This window comes from Myotis yumanensis, unplaced genomic scaffold, assembly GCF_028538775.1.
Source record: "Myotis yumanensis isolate MYYU_CA2020_CCGP unplaced genomic scaffold, mMyoYum1.0.hap1 SCAF_2, whole genome shotgun sequence".
NCBI classification, from domain to species: Eukaryota; Metazoa; Chordata; class Mammalia; order Chiroptera; family Vespertilionidae; genus Myotis; species Myotis yumanensis.
Genome location: NW_027223753.1, coordinates 163190691 through 163211801, shown reverse-complemented (window position 1 = coordinate 163211801; position 21111 = coordinate 163190691). Strand labels below are relative to the sequence as shown.

Sequence of the window (21111 nt, the reverse complement as noted above, 5' to 3'; positions counted from 1 at the left end):
AGCAACACAATAGAACAAGTATAAAGTAAATTTGATTAAAGAAAGGCAAGCAAAGAAGCAGTATAGTGCACAATCCCCAAGCTCTCATTAGGCCACAGAGAGGTGATTACAGTTGGACACACTCAGGGAAGTGCTCCAGGACCGAGACCTGTGCTGCTGGGGGATGGGAATGGCAACAATGAAAGGATTCAGGTGGAGGACATGGCTTTGCTGGAAAAGGGGCCCTCCAGAGCTCAGCAAGGGGAGTTATTTACATGCAACACCCAAGATCTTGCTGTTGGGCTTAGCTGGTCCAGCCCCCTCGAGCCAGCTCCTCCACGTGTCCAAAAAGGGAAAGAGACAAAAAACTACCATCCAAGACATAAAAGATTTGTCTATCCTCAGGCTATGTCTACAAAAAATAAAAACATGAAGAAATGCTCATGATATCAGGTAAAATTTAAAAACAGGATATTAAGTTATAAATACTGGGTAAGTTAAACTATCTATATTGTTAAAGCATAGAAAAAATCCTAGAAAGACATAAAAACAATGTAGTTGTCTGGGTAGGGAGATTAAACATTTGGTCTCTCAATTATCTATTTTGCAATTTGTATTTAATGAGTATGTCTTCCTTAATATATTTCATGCTGTATAATCTTTTTAATATGCTGCAGAACCTGATTTGTTGCTATTTTATTGAGGATTTTTTGCATTAATTCATAAGGAATGTTGGTCATAGTGGATAGTATACTAGTAGTGGGTTGTTGTTGTTTTTTATAGTGTCTTTGCCTGGATTTGGTATCAGGATAATGTTGGCCTAAGAAAATGAGTTAAGAGGTGTTCCTTCCTCTTCAATTTATTGGGGAAGTATGAAAAGAATGGTGTTAGCTCTTCTTCAAATGTTTGGTAGAATTCACCAGTGAATTCATTAGGTTCAGGGCTTTTCTTTGTTGGGAATATTTTGATTGCCAATTCAATCTCTTTACAAGTTATAGGTTTATTCAGACTTTCTATTTCTTCTTGAGTTAGTCTTAATAGGTTTTGTGTTTCTAAAACAAACATTGACCATTTTATCTAGATTACCCAATTTGTTGGTGTATAATTGTTCAGAGTACTCTCTTATAATCCTTTATATTTCTGTAGAATTGTTAGTATGTCTCCTTTTATTTCTGATTTTAGTAATTTGGGTCTTCTCTCTTTTTTTTCTTATTTCATCTAGCTAATATTTTGTCAATTTTGTTGATCTTTTAAAAAAAATAGGACTAGCTTGTTTGGCTCAGTGGATAGAGCATTGACCTGCAAACTGAAGGGTCCCAGGTTCGATTCTGGTCAAGGGCACATGCCCAAGTTTCGGGCTCAATCCCCAGTGGGGGGCATGCAGGAGGCAGCTGATCAACGATTCTCTCTCATCATTGATGTTTTTCTCTCTCTCTCCCTCTTCCTTCCTCTCTGAACTCAATAAAAATATATTTTTAAAAAATAACTTTTGGTTTCATTGATTTTCTCTATTGCTTTTCTATTCTCTATTTCATTTATCTCTTCTCTAATCTTTATTATTTCCTTCCTTCTGCTTGCTTTAAGTTTAGTTTTTTCTTTTTCTAGTTCCTTAAGTTGTAAAGTTAGGTTAATTATTAATATTTCCTTCCTTCTTCTTCTTCTTTTTTAAATCTTCACCTGAGGATATGTTTTATTGATATATATTGATATTTTTTAAGAGAGAGGGGTAAGGAGAGAGAGAGAGAAGTGAGAGAGAGACATGGATTGGTTGCTTCCATTATGCGCCCCAATTGGTGATCGAACCTGTAACCTAGGCATGTGCCCTGACCAGGAATGGAACCCACGATCTTTTGGTGTACGGGACTACACTCCAACAAGTCACACCAGCCACAGCCTTCCTTCTTTTCTTTTCTTCTTCTTTTTTTTCTTAATTAACCTTGCCCGGGGGTTGTCTATTTTATCTTAAAAAAAACAATTTTTGACTTTACTGACTTTATTTTCAATTGTTTCTGTATCATTAAATTATTTCCTTTTCTTAATTATACTAGAGGCCCACTGCACAAAATTCGTGCAGGGGTAGAGTCCCTAGGCCTGGCCAGCGATCAGGGCTGATCGGGGCCTTCCGGCTGCTGGCAGGGGCCCCCGTTCCCCAGCTGCCAGCCACTAGCTGGGGCCTTCCTTCGTTCTGCGCCGCCCCTGGTGGTCAGCGCATGTCATAGCGAGTGATCAAACTCCTGGTCTCCTGGTCAAACTCCCAAGGGTACAATTTACACATTAGGCTTTTATATATATAGATCCTTCATTCATCTTTCTTTTCCTTATTTCTTCCTGATGTTTCTAGTTAATCTTTTCACTGAGGGTTCCAGCTTTATGCAGAAAACATTCAATTTACAGTGTCCTGACTTAAGATCACTGTCTTCTTTTCCCATACAGGGTTAAAACTCAGAACACTAGATCTCAGAAATCTGCAAATTTCATAAACACACTAACTTACCATCTTAGTTTTCAACTCCTTTAGCCCCGAGTGTTGCCCTTCCCTTCTTCTGATCTCAGCTCTGCATTTAGAAAACATGTATTGCACATTATCTGGCATTTGCAGGTTTTGTAGATAAAGGCCTATCTCTTCTGCCACATTGCTGGAAATGGAGCTGTATTACTTTTATAAACAAACAAACAAACAAAATCTTTACTTACAAAATTGGACTGGGCTCTCAAGAAACTTTTGCTGCTGATGTTGATTTTTACAGGGTGATGTGGGCTCTGAAAGATGCTGACTGCCAAGAACCTGTAATAAGTTTAGTAAGTTTGGCTTGTCAATAGCTTCTGTCTGGTGACTCAAAGGCAGATGATGGATGAATGCTCTTGTTTATGCTTGAGAAGATGAAATAAGGTTAATAACAATTGCAGAGTTATTATTGAATGTTTTCCAATCCAAACTTTATCTGGAGAAACCAAGTTTTGGAACTTTATTGAGGAGAGAGCAGGCACAAGATTTGCTGTCCTGTAAACAAATCTACTCATAATTTAAAATAAAGGAAGTGCCTTTAAAGTTGAAGCACAGTCATTTCGGATTAAGTAGGGCCCGAGTTTCTCCTAGCACACTCTGAAGCTCAGTCCATGCATTTGTGCACACCAGCTGAGAAGTGTATCACCTGTAATTAGTAACTATTTAAGTATAGGTGTTTGCAAGTGAGCCACTTATTTTTAATAAATTAGAGCTGGCTGAGGCTTTGTCTGTAGCTAGTGTGAGTGCAATAAAATATTTTAAACCAAACAGCTTGGTATTTAAATATTATGCATAGCAAATAAATTGAAAACAACAACACTGGACATGATCAATTAAATTAACATAATGTTATGATGTGACCAGGGCTAGGGTATGTGCACTTACATAAGTTTTTGCTAGATTTGGACAAATGTTAAAAATGAAAAAAAAGGAGCCCTAGCCAGTTTGGCTCACTGGATAGAGCAGTGATGGCGAACCTATGACATGCATGTCAGAGGTGACACGTGAACTCATTTTTCTGGTTGATTTTTCTTTGTTAAATGGCATTTAAATATATAAAATAAATATCAAAAATGTAAATCTTTGTTTTACTATGGTTGCAAATATCAAAAAATTTCTATATGTGACACAGCACCAGAGTTAAGTTAGGGTTTTTCAGAATGCTGACATGCTGAGCTCAAAAGGTTTGCCATCACTGGGATAGAGCATCAGCCTGCAGACTGAAGGGTCCCGAGTTCAATTCCAGTCAAGGGCACGTACCTCAGTTGCAGGCTCCTGGACCCTGGTCAGGCACGTGCAGGAGGCATCCAATTGATGTGTTTCTCTCATATCGATATTTCTCCCTATCTTTCCCTCTCTCTTCCACTCTCTCTAAAAATCAATGGAAAAATATCCTCAGGAGAGGATTAAGAAAAAGAAAAGAAAGGAGTAGAAACTTAATTTGCTTTTTAAAAATTGCTATAATTCACATTGAAAGAGTTAACACTCTCTCCAACCATGGAGTTTTAAATGGTCTAATTACCCTTGTAGTCTAACGTTGCCTTCTTCCTCATAAGCAAGACAGCCGTGAGCTGTTATATTCCTGAGGTGTTTTTATTTTTTTACTTGAAGCAACCCTAATCATGTGCTTTACTCTATGAGAATTCTGCACCTCCACCCCATAGTATTTAAATTTTTTTAAAAAAATCTATTACAGTTGACATTCAATATTATATTAGTTTCAAGTGTACAGCATGGTTTTAGACATTTATATAACTTACAAAAGTGATCCCCCCAATAATTCTAGTACCTACCTGACACCATACAGTTATTACAATATTATTGACTATACTAGAGGCCCGATACATGAAATTTGTGCACAGGTGCAATCTCTAGGCCTGGCTGGCGATTGAAGCGCAAGCATCTGGTGTGGAAAGTCCCAGCTGATGTTTGGGTCCAGCTGACCAGGGCCCCCACGCACCCCTCTCTGCCTGAGTCACAATGCCCGAGCCCCCACGCAGAGATGCGGTGAGCGGCTGGACCCCGCAGGCCAGGGCGCAACGTGGGCTTCTGGGCCGCCCAGTGGCGCTGCACGGAAGCTGGGCGGGCAACATGCTCTCTCCTGGCCAGCCTTGAAGACCAGCTTGTGCCTGAACCCACAGAGAGCCCAACTGGCCCCTGCGGTCCCAGCGGCTGCAACCTGGCTCACCCAGAAGAGGCACCCAGCACCTGAGCACGGGGGCTTCCCCAGCACGCGATTTCTGACTTCCCAGGGGACGGTAGCAGGGGGAGTGAGAGCGAGCTTAACGGACAGGGACACCTGGCATTCTCACCACACCTCTGTCACCATTATCCCTGCCCCCAGGTAGCCGGCAAGAGGTTGCAGCCCCCAGCCCAGGCATTGCAGGAGATTGGTTGCCGCCACCCATTTCTCCGTCCCAGCCTGGGGCCCAGTACCGATTGGGCAATCAGGGCCTGCTGGCTGCTGGTCGCCATCTATGGGGTGATAGGTTGGGCCAGAGGGGAGGGGCCTCCCTTTGCCACAGCCACTGGTCGCTGTCTGCAGGGCAATCGGACCCCTGCTTGCACCTGCCTTGGCGTGGCACCGCCCACTCACCTGCTCTATCATCCTGCCACGGTCCCACTCTCGTCAGGGCCCATCGGACCGGCAGCACCTCCACTGCCGCCCACTGCCAGTGCCGCATCACCGATGTTCCGCCGCCCCCTGGTGGTCAGTGCACATTATAGCAAGCAGTCAAACTCCCAAGGGGACAATTTGCATATTAGGCTTTTATTATATAGGGTTCCCTATACTGTACTTTACATCACTGTGACTATTTTATAACTGCACATTTGTATTTCACTTTATTAAAAAATTATTTTTATTGATTCCAGAGAAGGAGGGAGAGGGAGAGAGAGATTAAAGCATCAATGGTGAGAGAGAATCATACTGGGGATCGCGCCCACAACCTGAACATGTGCCCCAACCGTGAATCGAACCATGACCTCCTGGTTCATAGGTTGCTCAACCACTGAGCCATGCTGGCTGGGCTAATTTGTATTTCTTAATCCCTTCACCTTTTCACCCATCTTCCCAAACCCCTCCCACTTGACAACCATCAGTTTGTTCTCTGTATCTATGAGTCTGTTTCTGTTTTGTTTGTTCATTTATTTTGTTTCTTAGATTCCACATATATGTGAAATTATATGGTATTTGTCTTTGTCCGAGTTACTTCATTTAACATAATACCCTCTAGGTCTATCCATATTATCACAAATAGTAAGATTTTATTCTTTTTATGGCCGAGTAATATTCCATTATATATGTGTACCACTTTATCCAATCATCTGTTGATGGGCATTTAGGTTGTTTCCATATCTTGGCTATCTATAATAATAAAAGCATAATATGCTAATTATACTGGACAGCTGAACAACCTTCCAGATGAATCCAGGGCTGTGAGGGCCAAGGCAAGCTGCCACAGCTGCGAGGGATGAACCCCTTGCATGAATTTTGTGCATCAGGCCTCTAGTTGTAAATAATACTTCAATGAACATAGGGGCGCATATACTGGTATTTTTTTGAATTCTCCACCCCTTAGTCTTTATTGCAGATTTTTTCTTTAAGCTTCCCTCCAGGCATGTCTAAACTTTCAACCCAGAGCAGTTCAGGCACATTAATAAAGATGTAGGTATACAAACATCTGGCTCATGTAACCCTGGTCCTGCCTGGCTGCCCAGGCTGCACATCAGGCCATGGGTCTGAAGGCTTTGCTTATACATGGGTGCTAGTTGTCTCCATAATGAAGAAGCTTGTCTTTATCTTTGTATTTCACAGGCTGTCTTAAGGGATGGAGTATTTGGTAATTTAGCAGGAAAGACTGGCACTTCAAATAAAATAAAAAATTAAAATTTTATTTTATTCTAAATTTCTTGGGGGAAAAAGATGATGCTTTTTTTCATTTGAAAAAAACACATTTATATTATAGGATTAAAAAAATTAGTGTATGTAGTTGACAAATTTTCTTTTATGGTTTTGAATGTAACCATCAGAGACCTTAACAACCAGAGAAGCACTTTCTTCTCAATATTAACCATATTAATGCTCTGAAACTTTTGAATTTGGCTAATCATGAAAAATCTCCTTCTAGTTAAGTATTTTGAAACCTTTGAGAAAAAAAAGCTCTCTTCAAAAAAGGAGCAGTGTCTTAGCCTTGAATTCATATTACTTAAGAGAACATCTCTTGATAAGTGAGAAAAAATTTTCAATAAAGAACCAAATACTACACATTTATTAAAACTGGATTCATTGTAATATCTCAATAACTGAATGGGGGGGAAATTTTAGCATCAACATAAGTGTTGAGTCAAAGAGGTTGGCTCTGTAGTTTTGGGAATAAACTTTTTTTAAAGCTAAAGATAGTTTTTGGGAAAATCAATACAAAATACATGAACTAATGTAAAATATAAAATGAAATTAGATTGTCATTGGTAAACATGCCTATCTCTTTTTAAAACTGAGATAGCCTGGCCGGTGTGGTTCAGGGATTGAGTGTCAAGTTATGGTTCGATTCCTGGTCAGGGTACATGCATGGGTATCAGGTCTTCATCCTCAGTAGGGGGTGTGTAGGAGGCAGTCAATCAATGATTCTCTCTCATCATTGATGTGTCTATCTCTCTCTCCCTCTCCCTTCCTCTTTGAACTCAATAAAAAATTTTTTTAAAAAACTTGATATATAACTGACATATAATGTTATATTAGTTTCAGGTGTACAATATAATGATTGGATGTTTATATCTCTATATCTTTATTAAGGTGCCTAGAAGTTTGTTTAGGCCATCTGGCAAAAGGGCCACATAAGGACTTTCATGGAACTTAGGCACTTTTGCTTTCCTGGGACCCTTCCTCTATTAAAAAAAACATTTGTAAAGTATGTTTTAAGATTCGGTTGAACTAAAGATCAGTGCAGTCAAGGCTGGATTCATTATTACATGTTCACTATTATTGCATTGATTATTTTTCTTCTGATTGTGTGGAAACTTCACATGAAAACAGTTTGTGGGATGCTAAAAGCAGCTTGGGCCCCAGGCTCTATGGACCCTGCATCTCACCTGTCCGTGGCCTTCCTGGTGATTGTAAGGTGGTGGTGCCTTGAAAATTTGTAGGCTGGCTGAGGTTTATAAACATGAGTTTGTCCTGAGATCAGGACCTCACATGATTTTGAAAAGTAAACAGAATTTACTCTACTCTCAGGGAAAAGTGAAGTAGGAAAAGAATGATCTGAATTGTAGGTAAAGGGGCTGTGCATAAAGAAGGTCCTCTGGGAAAGTAAAATGAAATTAAAATGACTCTACATTTTAATATCAGGCAGTGTGCGCCCACATTGTTCCAGGGAAAACTGAGTTTCTTTAAACTTGAGTCCTGATAAATTCTCTTGTACTGCTGGGTGAACTCCCAAATGCTTCATACTGAAATCAAAGTTGTTTAAGACAATGCAAGTTATTCACATGTACTGTCAAATAGTGCATGTATTTAGGCACGGTGAGCATTCAAATATACAGTTCACAACTGCTTTCCTCTCTTTCTCGCAGGAGAAGGTGCTGACAGGATAGCAAGCTTTTTTGGCATTTCAGATGGAATAGCAGAGAGAAAGGAAGGAGAATAAAAGATTAAAAGATTTTCACTGGGGATGAAAATAGGAAGATTTGGGAGGATGGGATTAGAAGGCCAATAAAAAGAAAACTGGAAGGGATAAAAACTGGAATGAGGATAAGAATAAGAAGCTCTACGAAAAAAAGAGAAAACTACTCATCCAATTATATTGTGGGAGAAATGTGTGAAGAGGATATGTGACAATACTGAATTTTGTTAATTGCATGAAATGCATGTGTATCTTAATTTAAAACTACTCTGAGACTGAAGCATATGTTCTTGGTTATTATTGCTTATATGGGGAAAGTAGATGCACTAAAAAAATTGACGGCTATCCTTTTGAAAGAATTGGCACCGGAGACAAACTATTAAGATATACACAATCTTTGCAAAGCTATTAAGGACTATGACTAACTGATGATGGGAGAAATATTAGGAATGGTTAAATCAATAAAACCATACAATCTCTGTAATCCTCAGAAACAACGCCAGCACCAACCCCACCAGCCTCTGTAACTGCAACTTCTACTGAAGTCACCTCAGAATCCACACACACAACTCAAGCAGGTGGACCAACAACAGCGCCCCTTTTGAGCACCTCAACTCAGGTAACATCAGCATCTTCACAAAGCGACCACACTGAGAGCACCGGCACCACCAAACCACCACCCACCAGCACCATCACAGAAATGAGCACATCAACCTCTTCACACTCTTCAAGTGGCACTGTTTTGACGTCAGGAGCTCCTCAGTCAACATCCCATTCAGGTGAGACAACAACTTCATCCCATTCTAGTGTGAGCAGCCCACCTCTGACAACCTCAGGAATCGTGTCAGCACCAAGCTCACCAGAGACCACTGTGGGAACAACGAAGGACACCGCAGCCTCTGTAACTGCAACTTCTACTGAAGTCACCTCAGAATCCCCACACACAACTCAAGCAGGTGGACCAACAACAGCGCCCCTTTTGAGCACCTCAACTCAGGTAACATCAGCATCTTCACAAAGCGACCACACTGAGAGCACCGGCACCACCAAACCACCACCCACCAGCACCATCACAGAAATGAGCACATCAACCTCTTCACACTCTTCAAGTGGCACTGTTTTGACGTCAGGAGCTCCTCAGTCAACATCCCATTCAGGTGAGACAACAACTTCATCCCATTCTAGTGTGAGCAGCCCACCTCTGACAACCTCAGGAATTGTGTCAGCACCAAGCTCACCAGAGACCACTGTGGGAACAACGAAGGACACCGCAGCCTCTGTAACTGCAACTTCTACTGAAGTCACCTCAGAATCCCCACACACAACTCAAGCAGGTGGACCAACAACAGCGCCCCTTTTGAGCACCTCAACTCAGGTAACATCAGCATCTTCACAAAGCGACCACACTGAGAGCACCGGCACCACCAAACCACCACCCACCAGCACCATCACAGAAATGAGCACATCAACCTCTTCACACTCTTCAAGTGGCACTGTTTTGACGTCAGGAGCTCCTCAGTCAACATCCCATTCAGGTGAGACTACAACTTCATCCCATTCTAGTGTGAGCAGCCCACCTCTGACAACCTCAGGAATCGTGTCAGCACCAAGCTCACCAGAGACCACTGTGGGAACAACGAAGGACACCGCAGCCTCTGTAACTGCAACTTCTACTGAAGTCACCTCAGAATCCACACACACAACTCAAGCAGGTGGACCAACAACAGCGCCCCTTTTGAGCACCTCAACTCAGGTAACATCAGCATCTTCACAAAGCGACCACACTGAGAGCACCGGCACCACCAAACCACCACCCACCAGCACCATCACAGAAATGAGCACATCAACCTCTTCACACTCTTCAAGTGGCACTGTTTTGACGTCAGGAGCTCCTCAGTCAACATCCCATTCAGGTGAGACAACAACTTCATCCCATTCTAGTGTGAGCAGCCCACCTCTGACAACCTCAGGAATCGTGTCAGCACCAAGCTCACCAGAGACCACTGTGGGAACAACGAAGGACACCGCAGCCTCTGTAACTGCAACTTCTACTGAAGTCACCTCAGAATCCCCACACACAACTCAAGCTGGTGGACCAACAACAGCGCCCCTTTTGAGCACCTCAACTCAGGTAACATCAGCATCTTCACAAAGCGACCACACTGAGAGCACCGGCACCACCAAACCACCACCCACCAGCACCATCACAGAAATGAGCACATCAACCTCTTCACACTCTTCAAGTGGCACTGTTTTGACGTCAGGAGCTCCTCAGTCAACATCCCATTCAGGTGAGACAACAACTTCATCCCATTCTAGTGTGAGCAGCCCACCTCTGACAACCTCAGGAATCGTGTCAGCACCAAGCTCACCAGAGACCACTGTGGGAACAACGAAGGACACCGCAGCCTCTGTAACAGCAACTTCTACTGAAGTCACCTCAGAATCCCCACACACAACTCAAGCAGGTGGACCAACAACAGCGCCCCTTTTGAGCACCTCAACTCAGGTAACATCAGCATCTTCACAAAGCGACCACACTGAGAGCACCGGCACCACCAAACCACCACCCACCAGCACCATCACAGAAATGAGCACATCAACCTCTTCACACTCTTCAAGTGGCACTGTTTTGACGTCAGGAGCTCCTCAGTCAACATCCCATTCAGGTGAGACAACAACTTCATCCCATTCTAGTGTGAGCAGCCCACCTCTGACAACCTCAGGAATCGTGTCAGCACCAAGCTCACCAGAGACCACTGTGGGAACAACGAAGGACACCGCAGCCTCTGTAACTGCAACTTCTACTGAAGTCACCTCAGAATCCCCACACACAACTCAAGCTGGTGGACCAACAACAGCGCCCCTTTTGAGCACCTCAACTCAGGTAACATCAGCATCTTCACAAAGCGACCACACTGAGAGCACCGGCACCACCAAACCACCACCCACCAGCACCATCACAGAAATGAGCACATCAACCTCTTCACACTCTTCAAGTGGCACTGTTTTGACGTCAGGAGCTCCTCAGTCAACATCCCATTCAGGTGAGACAACAACTTCATCCCATTCTAGTGTGAGCAGCCCACCTCTGACAACCTCAGGAATCGTGTCAGCACCAAGCTCACCAGAGACCACTGTGGGAACAACGAAGGACACCGCAGCCTCTGTAACAGCAACTTCTACTGAAGTCACCTCAGAATCCCCACACACAACTCAAGCAGGTGGACCAACAACAGCGCCCCTTTTGAGCACCTCAACTCAGGTAACATCAGCATCTTCACAAAGCGACCACACTGAGAGCACCGGCACCACCAAACCACCGCCCACCAGCACCATCACAGAAATGAGCACATCAACCTCTTCACATTCTTCAAGTGGCACTGTTTTGACGTCAGGAGCTCCTCAGTCAACATCCCATTCAGGTGAGACAACAACTTCATCCCATTCTAGTGTCAGCAGCCCACCTCTGACAACCTCAGGAATCGTGTCAGCACCAAGCTCACCAGAGACCACTGTGGGAACAACGAAGGACACCGCAGCCTCTGTAACTGCAACTTCTACTGAAGTCACCTCAGAATCCCCACACACAACTCAAGCAGGTGGACCAACAACAGCGCCCCTTTTGAGCACCTCAACTCAGGTAACATCAGCATCTTCACAAAGCGACCACACTGAGAGCACCGGCACCACCAAACCACCACCCACCAGCACCATCACAGAAATGAGCACATCAACCTCTTCACACTCTTCAAGTGGCACTGTTTTGACGTCAGGAGCTCCTCAGTCAACATCCCATTCAGGTGAGAAAACAACTTCATCCCAGTCTAGTGTCAGCAGCCCACCTCTGACAACCTCAGGAATCGTGTCAGCACCAAGCTCACCAGAGACCACTGTGGGAACAACGAAGGACACCGCAGCCTCTGTAACTGCAACTTCTACTGAAGTCACCTCAGAATCCCCACACACAACTCAAGCAGGTGGACCAACAACAGCGCCCCTTTTGAGCACCTCAACTCAGGTAACATCAGCATCTTCACAAAGCGACCACACTGAGAGCACCGGCACCACCAAACCACCACCCACCAGCACCATCACAGAAATGAGCACATCAACCTCTTCACACTCTTCAAGTGGCACTGTTTTGACGTCAGGAGCTCCTCAGTCAACATCCCATTCAGGTGAGACAACAACTTCATCCCATTCTAGTGTGAGCAGCCCACCTCTGACAACCTCAGGAATCGTGTCAGCACCAAGCTCACCAGAGACCACTGTGGGAACAAAGACGGACACCGCAGCCTCTGTAACTCCAACTTCTACTGAAGTCACCTCAGAATCCCCACACACAACTCAAGCAGGTGGACCAACAACAGCGCCCCTTTTGAGCACCTCAACTCAGGTAACATCAGCATCTTCACAAAGCGACCACACTGAGAGCACCGGCACCACCAAACCACCACCCACCAGCACCATCACAGAAATGAGCACATCAACCTCTTCACATTCTTCAAGTGGCACTGTTTTGACGTCAGGAGCTCCTCAGTCAACATCCCATTCAGGTGAGACAACAACTTCATCCCATTCTAGTGTGAGCAGCCCACCTCTGACAACCTCAGGAATCGTGTCAGCACCAAGCTCACCAGAGACCACTGTGGGAACAACGAAGGACACCGCAGCCTCTGTAACTGCAACTTCTACTGAAGTCACCTCAGAATCCCCACACACAACTCAAGCAGGTGGACCAACAACAGCGCCCCTTTTGAGCACCTCAACTCAGGTAACATCAGCATCTTCACAAAGCGACCACACTGAGAGCACCGGCACCACCAAACCACCGCCCACCAGCACCATCACAGAAATGAGCACATCAACCTCTTCACACTCTTCAAGTGGCACTGTTTTGACGTCAGGAGCTCCTCAGTCAACATCCCATTCAGGTGAGACAACAACTTCATCCCATTCTAGTGTGAGCAGCCCACCTCTGACAACCTCAGGAATCGTGTCAGCACCAAGCTCACCAGAGACCACTGTGGGAACAACGAAGGACACCGCAGCCTCTGTAACTGCAACTTCTACTGAAGTCACCTCAGAATCCCCACACACAACTCAAGCAGGTGGACCAACAACAGCGCCCCTTTTGAGCACCTCAACTCAGGTAACATCAGCATCTTCACAAAGCGACCACACTGAGAGCACCGGCACCACCAAACCACCACCCACCAGCACCATCACAGAAATGAGCACATCAACCTCTTCACACTCTTCAAGTGGCACTGTTTTGACGTCAGGAGCTCCTCAGTCAACATCCCATTCAGGTGAGACAACAACTTCATCCCATTCTAGTGTCAGCAGCCCACGTCTGACAACCTCAGGAATCGTGTCAGCACCAAGCTCACCAGAGACCACTGTGGGAACAACGAAGGACACCGCAGCCTCTGTAACTGCAACTTCTACTGAAGTCACCTCAGAATCCCCACACACAACTCAAGCAGGTGGACCAACAACAGCGCCCCTTTTGAGCACCTCAACTCAGGTAACATCAGCATTTTCACAAAGTGACCACACTGAGAGCACCGGCACCACCAAACCACCGCCCACCAGCACCATCACAGAAATGAGCACATCAACCTCTTCACATTCTTCAAGTGGCACTGTTTTGACGTCAGGAGCTCCTCAGTCAACATCCCATTCAGGTGAGACAACAACTTCATCCCATTCTAGTGTGAGCAGCCCACCTCTGACAACCTCAGGAATCGTGTCAGCACCAAGCTCACCAGAGACCACTGTGGGAACAACGAAGGACACCGCAGCCTCTGTAACTGCAACTTCTACTGAAGTCACCTCAGAATCCCCACACACAACTCAAGCAGGTGGACCAACAACAGCGCCCCTTTTGAGCACCTCAACTCAGGTAACATCAGCATCTTCACAAAGCGACCACACTGAGAGCACCGGCACCACCAAACCACCACCCACCAGCACCATCACAGAAATGAGCACATCAACCTCTTCACATTCTTCAAGTGGCACTGTTTTGACGTCAGGAGCTCCTCAGTCAACATCCCATTCAGGTGAGACAACAACTTCATCCCATTCTAGTGTGAGCAGCCCACCTCTGACAACCTCAGGAATCGTGTCAGCACCAAGCTCACCAGAGACCACTGTGGGAACAACGAAGGACACCGCAGCCTCTGTAACTGCAACTTCTACTGAAGTCACCTCAGAATCCCCACACACAACTCAAGCAGGTGGACCAACAACAGCGCCCCTTTTGAGCACCTCAACTCAGGTAACATCAGCATCTTCACAAAGCGACCACACTGAGAGCACCGGCACCACCAAACCACCACTCACCAGCACCATCACAGAAATGAGCACATCAACCTCTTCACATTCTTCAAGTGGCACTGTTTTGACGTCAGGAGCTCCTCAGTCAACATCCCATTCAGGTGAGACAACAACTTCATCCCACTCTAGTGTCAGCAGCCCACCTCTGACAACCTCAGGAATCGTGTCAGCACCAAGCTCACCAGAGACCACTGTGGGAACAACGAAGGACACCGCAGCCTCTGTAACTGCAACTTCTACTGAAGTCACCTCAGAATCCCCACACACAACTCAAGCAGGTGGGCCAACAACAGCGCCCCTTTTGAGCACCTCAACTCAGGAAACATCAGCATCTTCACAGAGCGACCACACTGAGAGCACTGGCACCCCCAAACCACCACCCGCCAGCACCATGACAGATATGAGCACATCAATCCCTTCTTCTTCTCCAAGTGGCAGTATTTTGACTTCAGGTTCTCCTCAGACAGCATCCCATTCAGGTGAGGCAACAAGTTCATCCCCGTCTAATGCCAGCAGCACACATCTGACAACCTCAAGAACCATCCCAGCACTAACTATGGCAGGCACTACCCTGGGAACTACAATTGGCATGGCATTCTCTGTAACTACAACTTATTCCTCAGGCACCTCTGAAACCTTACGTACAACTGAAGTAGGTGGACATACGTCAGTACCCTCTTCGGGCACCTCTACCAAGGAAACATCAGCATTTTCACAGAGCTACCCCTCTGTGATCACTGAGATCACCAATCATCTACAAACCAGCCCCATCACAGAAATGAGCACATCAACCTTTTCACCTTCACCAAGTCGAAATGTCTCCACATCAGTTTTTCCTCAGAAGACATCCCATTCAGGTGAGACAACCGGTTCCTCTCATTCTATTGTCATGCCCAATTTCCCACCAAGAAAAAAATGATGCCAGCACCAACCTCAACAGATTCCACTGTATGAAAAACAAGGACATTTCTCTCTATTACTACAGCTTCTGTGTCACTCTCATCATTTGTGTTTGTTCCAACTTAAATAGACAACCAACAGCACTGTATTCCAACACCTCTACTAAGGAAACGTCAACCTTCTTTAAGAACCACGGGACAGAGAGCACTGAGTTTGCCAGACTCTCACCAACCTGCATCATTATAGCAATTAACTCATCATCTTTCTTATTCTTACCAATTGGGCACAATCCTGCAGCCTTTGTTTTTGAGGAGACATCTCCTTTAGGTGAAACACCACTTCAGTTTCTTCCTGTGTCAGCCACCCTCTTCTGACATCAGAAATTATTACAATACCTTTCTTAAAAGAAACCACTGTAGGAAAATCAGAGCCTATGTCACTGTCTATAACTGCAGTTTCTACTCCTGTCACCTCTCTTTCTGCTTTTACTACCTTGTCCACAAGTGGAGAAGTCCTGGCAACACCCTCAAGCTCAGTCATTCATGAAATCATGACTGCATAGGTCATTCCCACTGTAGTTTCTGTCAGTAACTCTCTGAGAAATATCAAGCAAGTCCCAACAGCCTCGGTAAGCAAGTCAAGCACACCCACCCCTGAGCATCCTTTAATGTTTAAAGGGTAGCCTCTACTACCAACCCTACTACAAGGCCAACATATATGAGTTCTACAGATAGTTGTAACAGTGTATCTGGATCCACATTGACATTTTCTTTTCTTTTTTTCCACACTGATTTTTTCATTTCCACCTATAACCTACCCTCAATCAAGACCACTCCTCATACTTCTTTAGCACCGAAGTATTCTATGAGTACATTGCTTATACCACAGCCATTGATAGGCTCTGCTTTCTCTGATTCTATTTCTTCTGGTAATATGTGCAAAGTTCAGACCATATTGAGTTTCTGTACTTCAACCGGTAATTCTTTATTCTCTCAATCAGCCCCTGACCCTGCAGTCACCTGGAGCTCCACCACCGTATTCACAGGTCATCCCACACCTTTGTCTGGTACCAGTACTTTCCCACCATCCACAGCATTCTCACGCTCCACTGTGAAGACTGATACATCAGGTAGGTGGAGACTAAAGTGTCTCGGTCTCTTACAGTGGCTACATTGGCTCAATTTGGCCTAGAGGAGCACTTGAGAGAGAATGGTGAGTTAACATTACCAGTTTAGGATTGAGGTCAGGTCCACAAGAGGGTAAAGTGAATGGGGGTGTGGTGGGTGGCAATCCCCTCTGCCCTAGCAGACAACTGCTTATCTGCGGAGAGTCATTTGGGTATGACCAGAAGAGAGACAAGATGGTTTCTAGTTGTCTCTTCCAGCTCCTAAAGTCTGTGACTTCTTTTTGACTCTGCTTTGTCTGACTGTAAGACCCACTCCAGTCTTCTCTTCCTGCATGCCAGGAACAATCACAGCTTCACTGACGACAGACAGTCTGAGAAGCACAGCAGCATCACTACTCTCAACAACTATCCAGAGCCTTACAACCTCAACTCCCAGCACACGCTCAACAACTACGCCAGTCCCTATGAAGCCTGAGAAAGGTAAGTTATGCCAGAGATCTGGGACCTTTCCACCCTGGGATGGAGAGGGTTGAGCTAGATGTGGAGCTTGTAGTTGTGGCAGATGGACTGGATCTACCAATAAGGCCCCTTGTGATTATTTCTGTGGACATCTCCACTGTCCCTTCTGGGCCATGGGAAGTTGAGCTACTCCCCATATCTCCTTTAATTGGTGATGTGACTGAATGCTTAGTCTCAGCCTGCTTGCTCACAGACTGCTCTTTCACGTCAGAAGGGCCTCATGAGGGAAAATGAGACAGCATCAGAGTTGGGTGCTGAGGGTTGGCTTTGTACATGGCATTGTGGTAGGTAGTGAAGACAAAAATGATCAAGGTGCTGTACAGCAAGAGACATTTGCTGCCTCAGTGGTTGCAATTAGAGGAATAAACCCAGGATATTAGGCACGTGCAATGAAAGGCCCCTAAAGAATGTGTATGTGTGTGAGGGAGTGACGGGGGGACGGGGGTGGGTTTCAAGGTGAAGAGGAGGTTTCTAGAAAGAATTAATAGGAACTGGGGAACAAGTCAGCAGGAAGGTATTGGAATAAAGATGTAGACATGAGAAGTAGTCTCAGTATAGCAAGGGGAGGAGATCCCCAAAACATTTGGGATTGCTGGAAGGTGAAGAGTGTTGAGAAGTGAGGCTGTGATGTAAGGGAAGCTTGTATATAACAGGAACCAGGGAGGAGGTGGCTAGATCTGCATTTATGGGTGGTGGCTGGGGTGAAGGCTGAATTTGCAGGAGGCCAGGAGAGCAGTGTAGAGATTGCTGTGTATTCCAAGCAAGACAGAATAAGTATGGAAAGAAGGAGACCGATTTGAGAAATGTTTAGGACAAAGTTTCTCAAACTACCCAAGGACCTCTAAGGAATCCTACGACAAATTCTAGGGGGTCTTCAAGTTTATCTAGAGAAATACCATCTTAGGAAACAAGTCTCATTCTATGAAATGGTCTTTCAATTACTCATCTTCACTGCCTTGGAGGAGTTTTTGTCTTTTCACCCTTAAAAGAATTATGAGTGCCATAACAAATGCAGAATAATGTGTTGGTCTGCTGACAGCAGGACCTGATTTTCTCCAAACTGGGGAAGGATGACTGTACCAGTTTAAGTGGTAAAATGAGGAGATGGGTTAAACACAAGTGGAAAGGGGGAGAGGGGAGGATTTGATGACTCCCAGTTAAGGGAACAAAGGACAGGGTAGAGGATCAGCTGGGGAAATTCTCTGGGGATCCCTGTCAGTCCATGAGAACTTCCTGCTCTTCTTTGTTCTGGCCCAGGTGTTTCCCTCTTCCCCTATGGGACACGTGTTCAAGACCAGGAGTTTGTCAGGAGGAGGGTGGACTTCACCTCGCCGCTCTTCAAGCCCCAGATTGGCTTCCCTTTTGGCTCCTATCTCCGAGATTTCCTCTACGTGAGTCCCAGGCTGCAGCCCAAATGACCTGTGTTCCCAAGGCCCTGCTTCCCCTTCCAGGGCTCCGAGATGGCCCAGTGACTGTGACCGTGATCCTGATGGAATATAATGGAAAATGAAAGCAACACTGTTAGGCTCCTACTGAATTCCTGCCTCTGGCTTAGTTTGCATTCAGTCTTTACTGTCAGAGTGTTAGCCAAGGTAGACATGAATCTAGGCAAGGCTCGCCTGCCCACACGAACAAAAGTGTTCATCTCAGTAAAGAGATCCCGGGGCCCAGTAAGCTTTCTGCTGTTTTTACAGGGCCCTTTATATGAGCAGGAAGCTCTACTTGGGAAACAACGGATGCATTTTACATTTTCTGTAATTATTTCCTGGTTCCCTGGTCCAGGTACCCGTGAGTCCTGGAAGAGAGTTGGAACGACAGTCATGGCCCCTGTGGCTTTTAGCGAGAGGGACTAAGTCAGGACACAGTGTGTGATGCAGTGATGGGGTGAGGGTTTCGGTCCTTTTAGCCCCATCTGATGTGGCACCAGCTTCAGGATGGAACCTCAGGGATTTACCCGGAGGGGTCTGCTCTGTGACAGGCTGGCCTGATGCTAAGCAGGACAAAACTTACCACCTCACGAGGGACTTAGGACTAGAAGAATGTCCTGCGGATAGACTATTTATGTGAGAATTAAGTAAAGGGGCTCTCCCGGCAGGCAGGGAGATGGATGACATGACCTTCCAGAGGTTATTGACCCTCTAAAGTTCTACCCAGAGAGGCCTTTGGGGGTCACACTTTTGAGAAGCTGTCCCAAGGCTGCTCTGAATGTTAACCAAAAGAACTTTTATGCTCAGTTCACAGATAATGGTCAGATCATTTTCCCGGAGTCAGAGTATCAGATTTTCTCCTACCCCCACCCTCCTCTTGGTGGCTTCACAGGCAGGGACGGTCTGGCTGTGGTGGCTCCATTCTGGGATGATGCTGATTTCTCCAGCCGCAAGGGAACCATATTTTACCAGGTGGGTCTTTCAAAGTCTGGCATTCAGGATCCTCCAGAAACCAACAAGGAGAGACAAAGAGCCGGGCAGGGAGGTGCATGTGTTACTGCTGTCAGAGCCAGGCTCCGTGTGGACAGGCATTGGTGCTTAAATATGAGGGTGGGAGGAAGCAGATGAGGGCTATTACATAAACTCAGGAATACTCGACACAACCATGAGAAGACTTGCAGGTGACAGGGATGGGGGTTGGCAATCCAGAGTTTTAGTTTAGAATAAGGTTGTAGGGGGTCTTTCCTAATAAGCCCGAGTCAAGCCAGACCGCTGCGTGTGCTCCTGGATTGGGTTAATGATTCCAGTCAGTGGGAGCACATAATGAAAGCTCCCACAGGCGAATGTGGACTGTGCCCCTGCCATGGACAAGGTACTATAGAAGGTCGAAAGATGGAAAAACACATGCTTGTCCTCAAGGAGTTTTGATGGGACATGGGGAAGTTCAAGTGGGCAGAGGTGGCTATGCTATCCAAGTCATTTTGTGCTAAGAGATGCATGAGTTCAAGTCCAGAAGACTTGGGTCTCTGGGCCTTGACTCTCCGCTCCACACACCCTAGGCCTCCCTGCTGCTGAATTTGAATTAATCTTGAGATCCAAGGAACAGACTGAAAATGTAGGTCTGGGAGAGGGAAGGATGTCAGACGTGGGTAGACTAAAAATGATTAGGATTACCATGCAGAAAGTGGGGTCTCTCAAGGGTGTTGAGCCAAAACCCTCATTTCCTTGTCCTTAACTGTCTTCCTTTCCTAGGAATATGAGACGCTCTACGATGACAACAAACCACTTGTAGTCCAGCAGGTGGAGTCTTGGATTGAAAACTTTACAAACACCTGGAACTACAAAGCCAGGTGGACCCTAAAGGTCACATGGACCAATGCCCCTGCCTATCCCGCCCAGCGGACCTCTGGGGTGAGTGACCCATGGACAGCTCCCTGCGAACCATCTGGAAGTCAGACTTCCTAGAATCCTAGGCAGGGGCCAATCTTCTAAAATCTTCTCTGACCCCAGGCCAGATTGCTGATTATAGCACTCCTGCCCCCGCCCCAATGCTGAGCACTCACCGTGCACCAGGATGCCCCAACCCCGTATGTTCACAACCTCAGCAGCCCAGAGGACTGGGTATTAGGAGGTTGAAATTTAGGAAACAATTTTTGTAAGTCAAATGGCTGGCTATTGGCAATTTTATATGGTCCAACCTGATAATATTATCCACATTTTAGAGATGAGAAAGAGGATGGTTAGAGAGGTTAAGCAACTTGCTCAAGGTCACCCTGCTAGCAAATGACAATTCCAGGCCTGGAACTGAGGTTTTTCTAACTTCAAATGCCGGCTCTCAACTGTAATGCCTTCCAGTGGAAATGGGCACACCACACAGTCTCCCTGGTCTTCCCTCTGGGGACTCACAGCTCCTACAGTCAGAAGTCCTCCCTTGTGGCTGTTCTAAAGTCATTGTCTCTTCGTTGATTCAACAAGTTCATTGATTACCTCCTTTGTACAAGCATAGTGCTTGCCATTCATCTTTAGAGAACCTCCAGTCTCGCCTGCTATGGTCCTCCCCACTGTTCAGGTTGAGGAGACATTTGGACAATGTCCTTAAATATCCCTGAGGAACCTACATAGGCCTCCTCCCAGCTCTCTGCTGTCTTGGCTAATCTCTCAGGTTTCTGATTCTTTCTTATACAA

General features: G+C 45.6%; 1 protein-coding gene across 7 annotated transcripts in view; it reads left to right on the top strand.

Moving 5' to 3' along the window:
• The window catches only part of MUC4 (mucin 4, cell surface associated), a 52858-nt gene that overhangs the window by 10964 nt on the left and 20783 nt on the right, over positions 1–21111 (top strand). For 3 of the 7 annotated variants that reach the window (XM_070406445.1, XM_070406444.1, XM_070406447.1), the window contains exons 2-9: positions 8598–11088; positions 11467–13356; positions 13735–15311; positions 16355–16483; positions 16820–16960; positions 18257–18390; positions 19234–19398; positions 20179–20337. In XM_070406445.1, coding sequence (XP_070262546.1) covers positions 8598–11088; positions 11467–13356; positions 13735–15311; positions 16355–16483; positions 16820–16960; positions 18257–18390; positions 19234–19398; positions 20179–20337 — 6686 coding nt within the window. Of the gene's footprint in view, positions 1–8597; positions 11089–11466; positions 13357–13734; positions 15312–16354; positions 16484–16819; positions 16961–18256; positions 18391–19233; positions 19399–20178; positions 20338–21111 lie in introns of those variants that run through there. The other 4 variants (XM_070406448.1, XM_070406446.1, XM_070406449.1 and 1 more) reach the window with 4 other exon arrangements.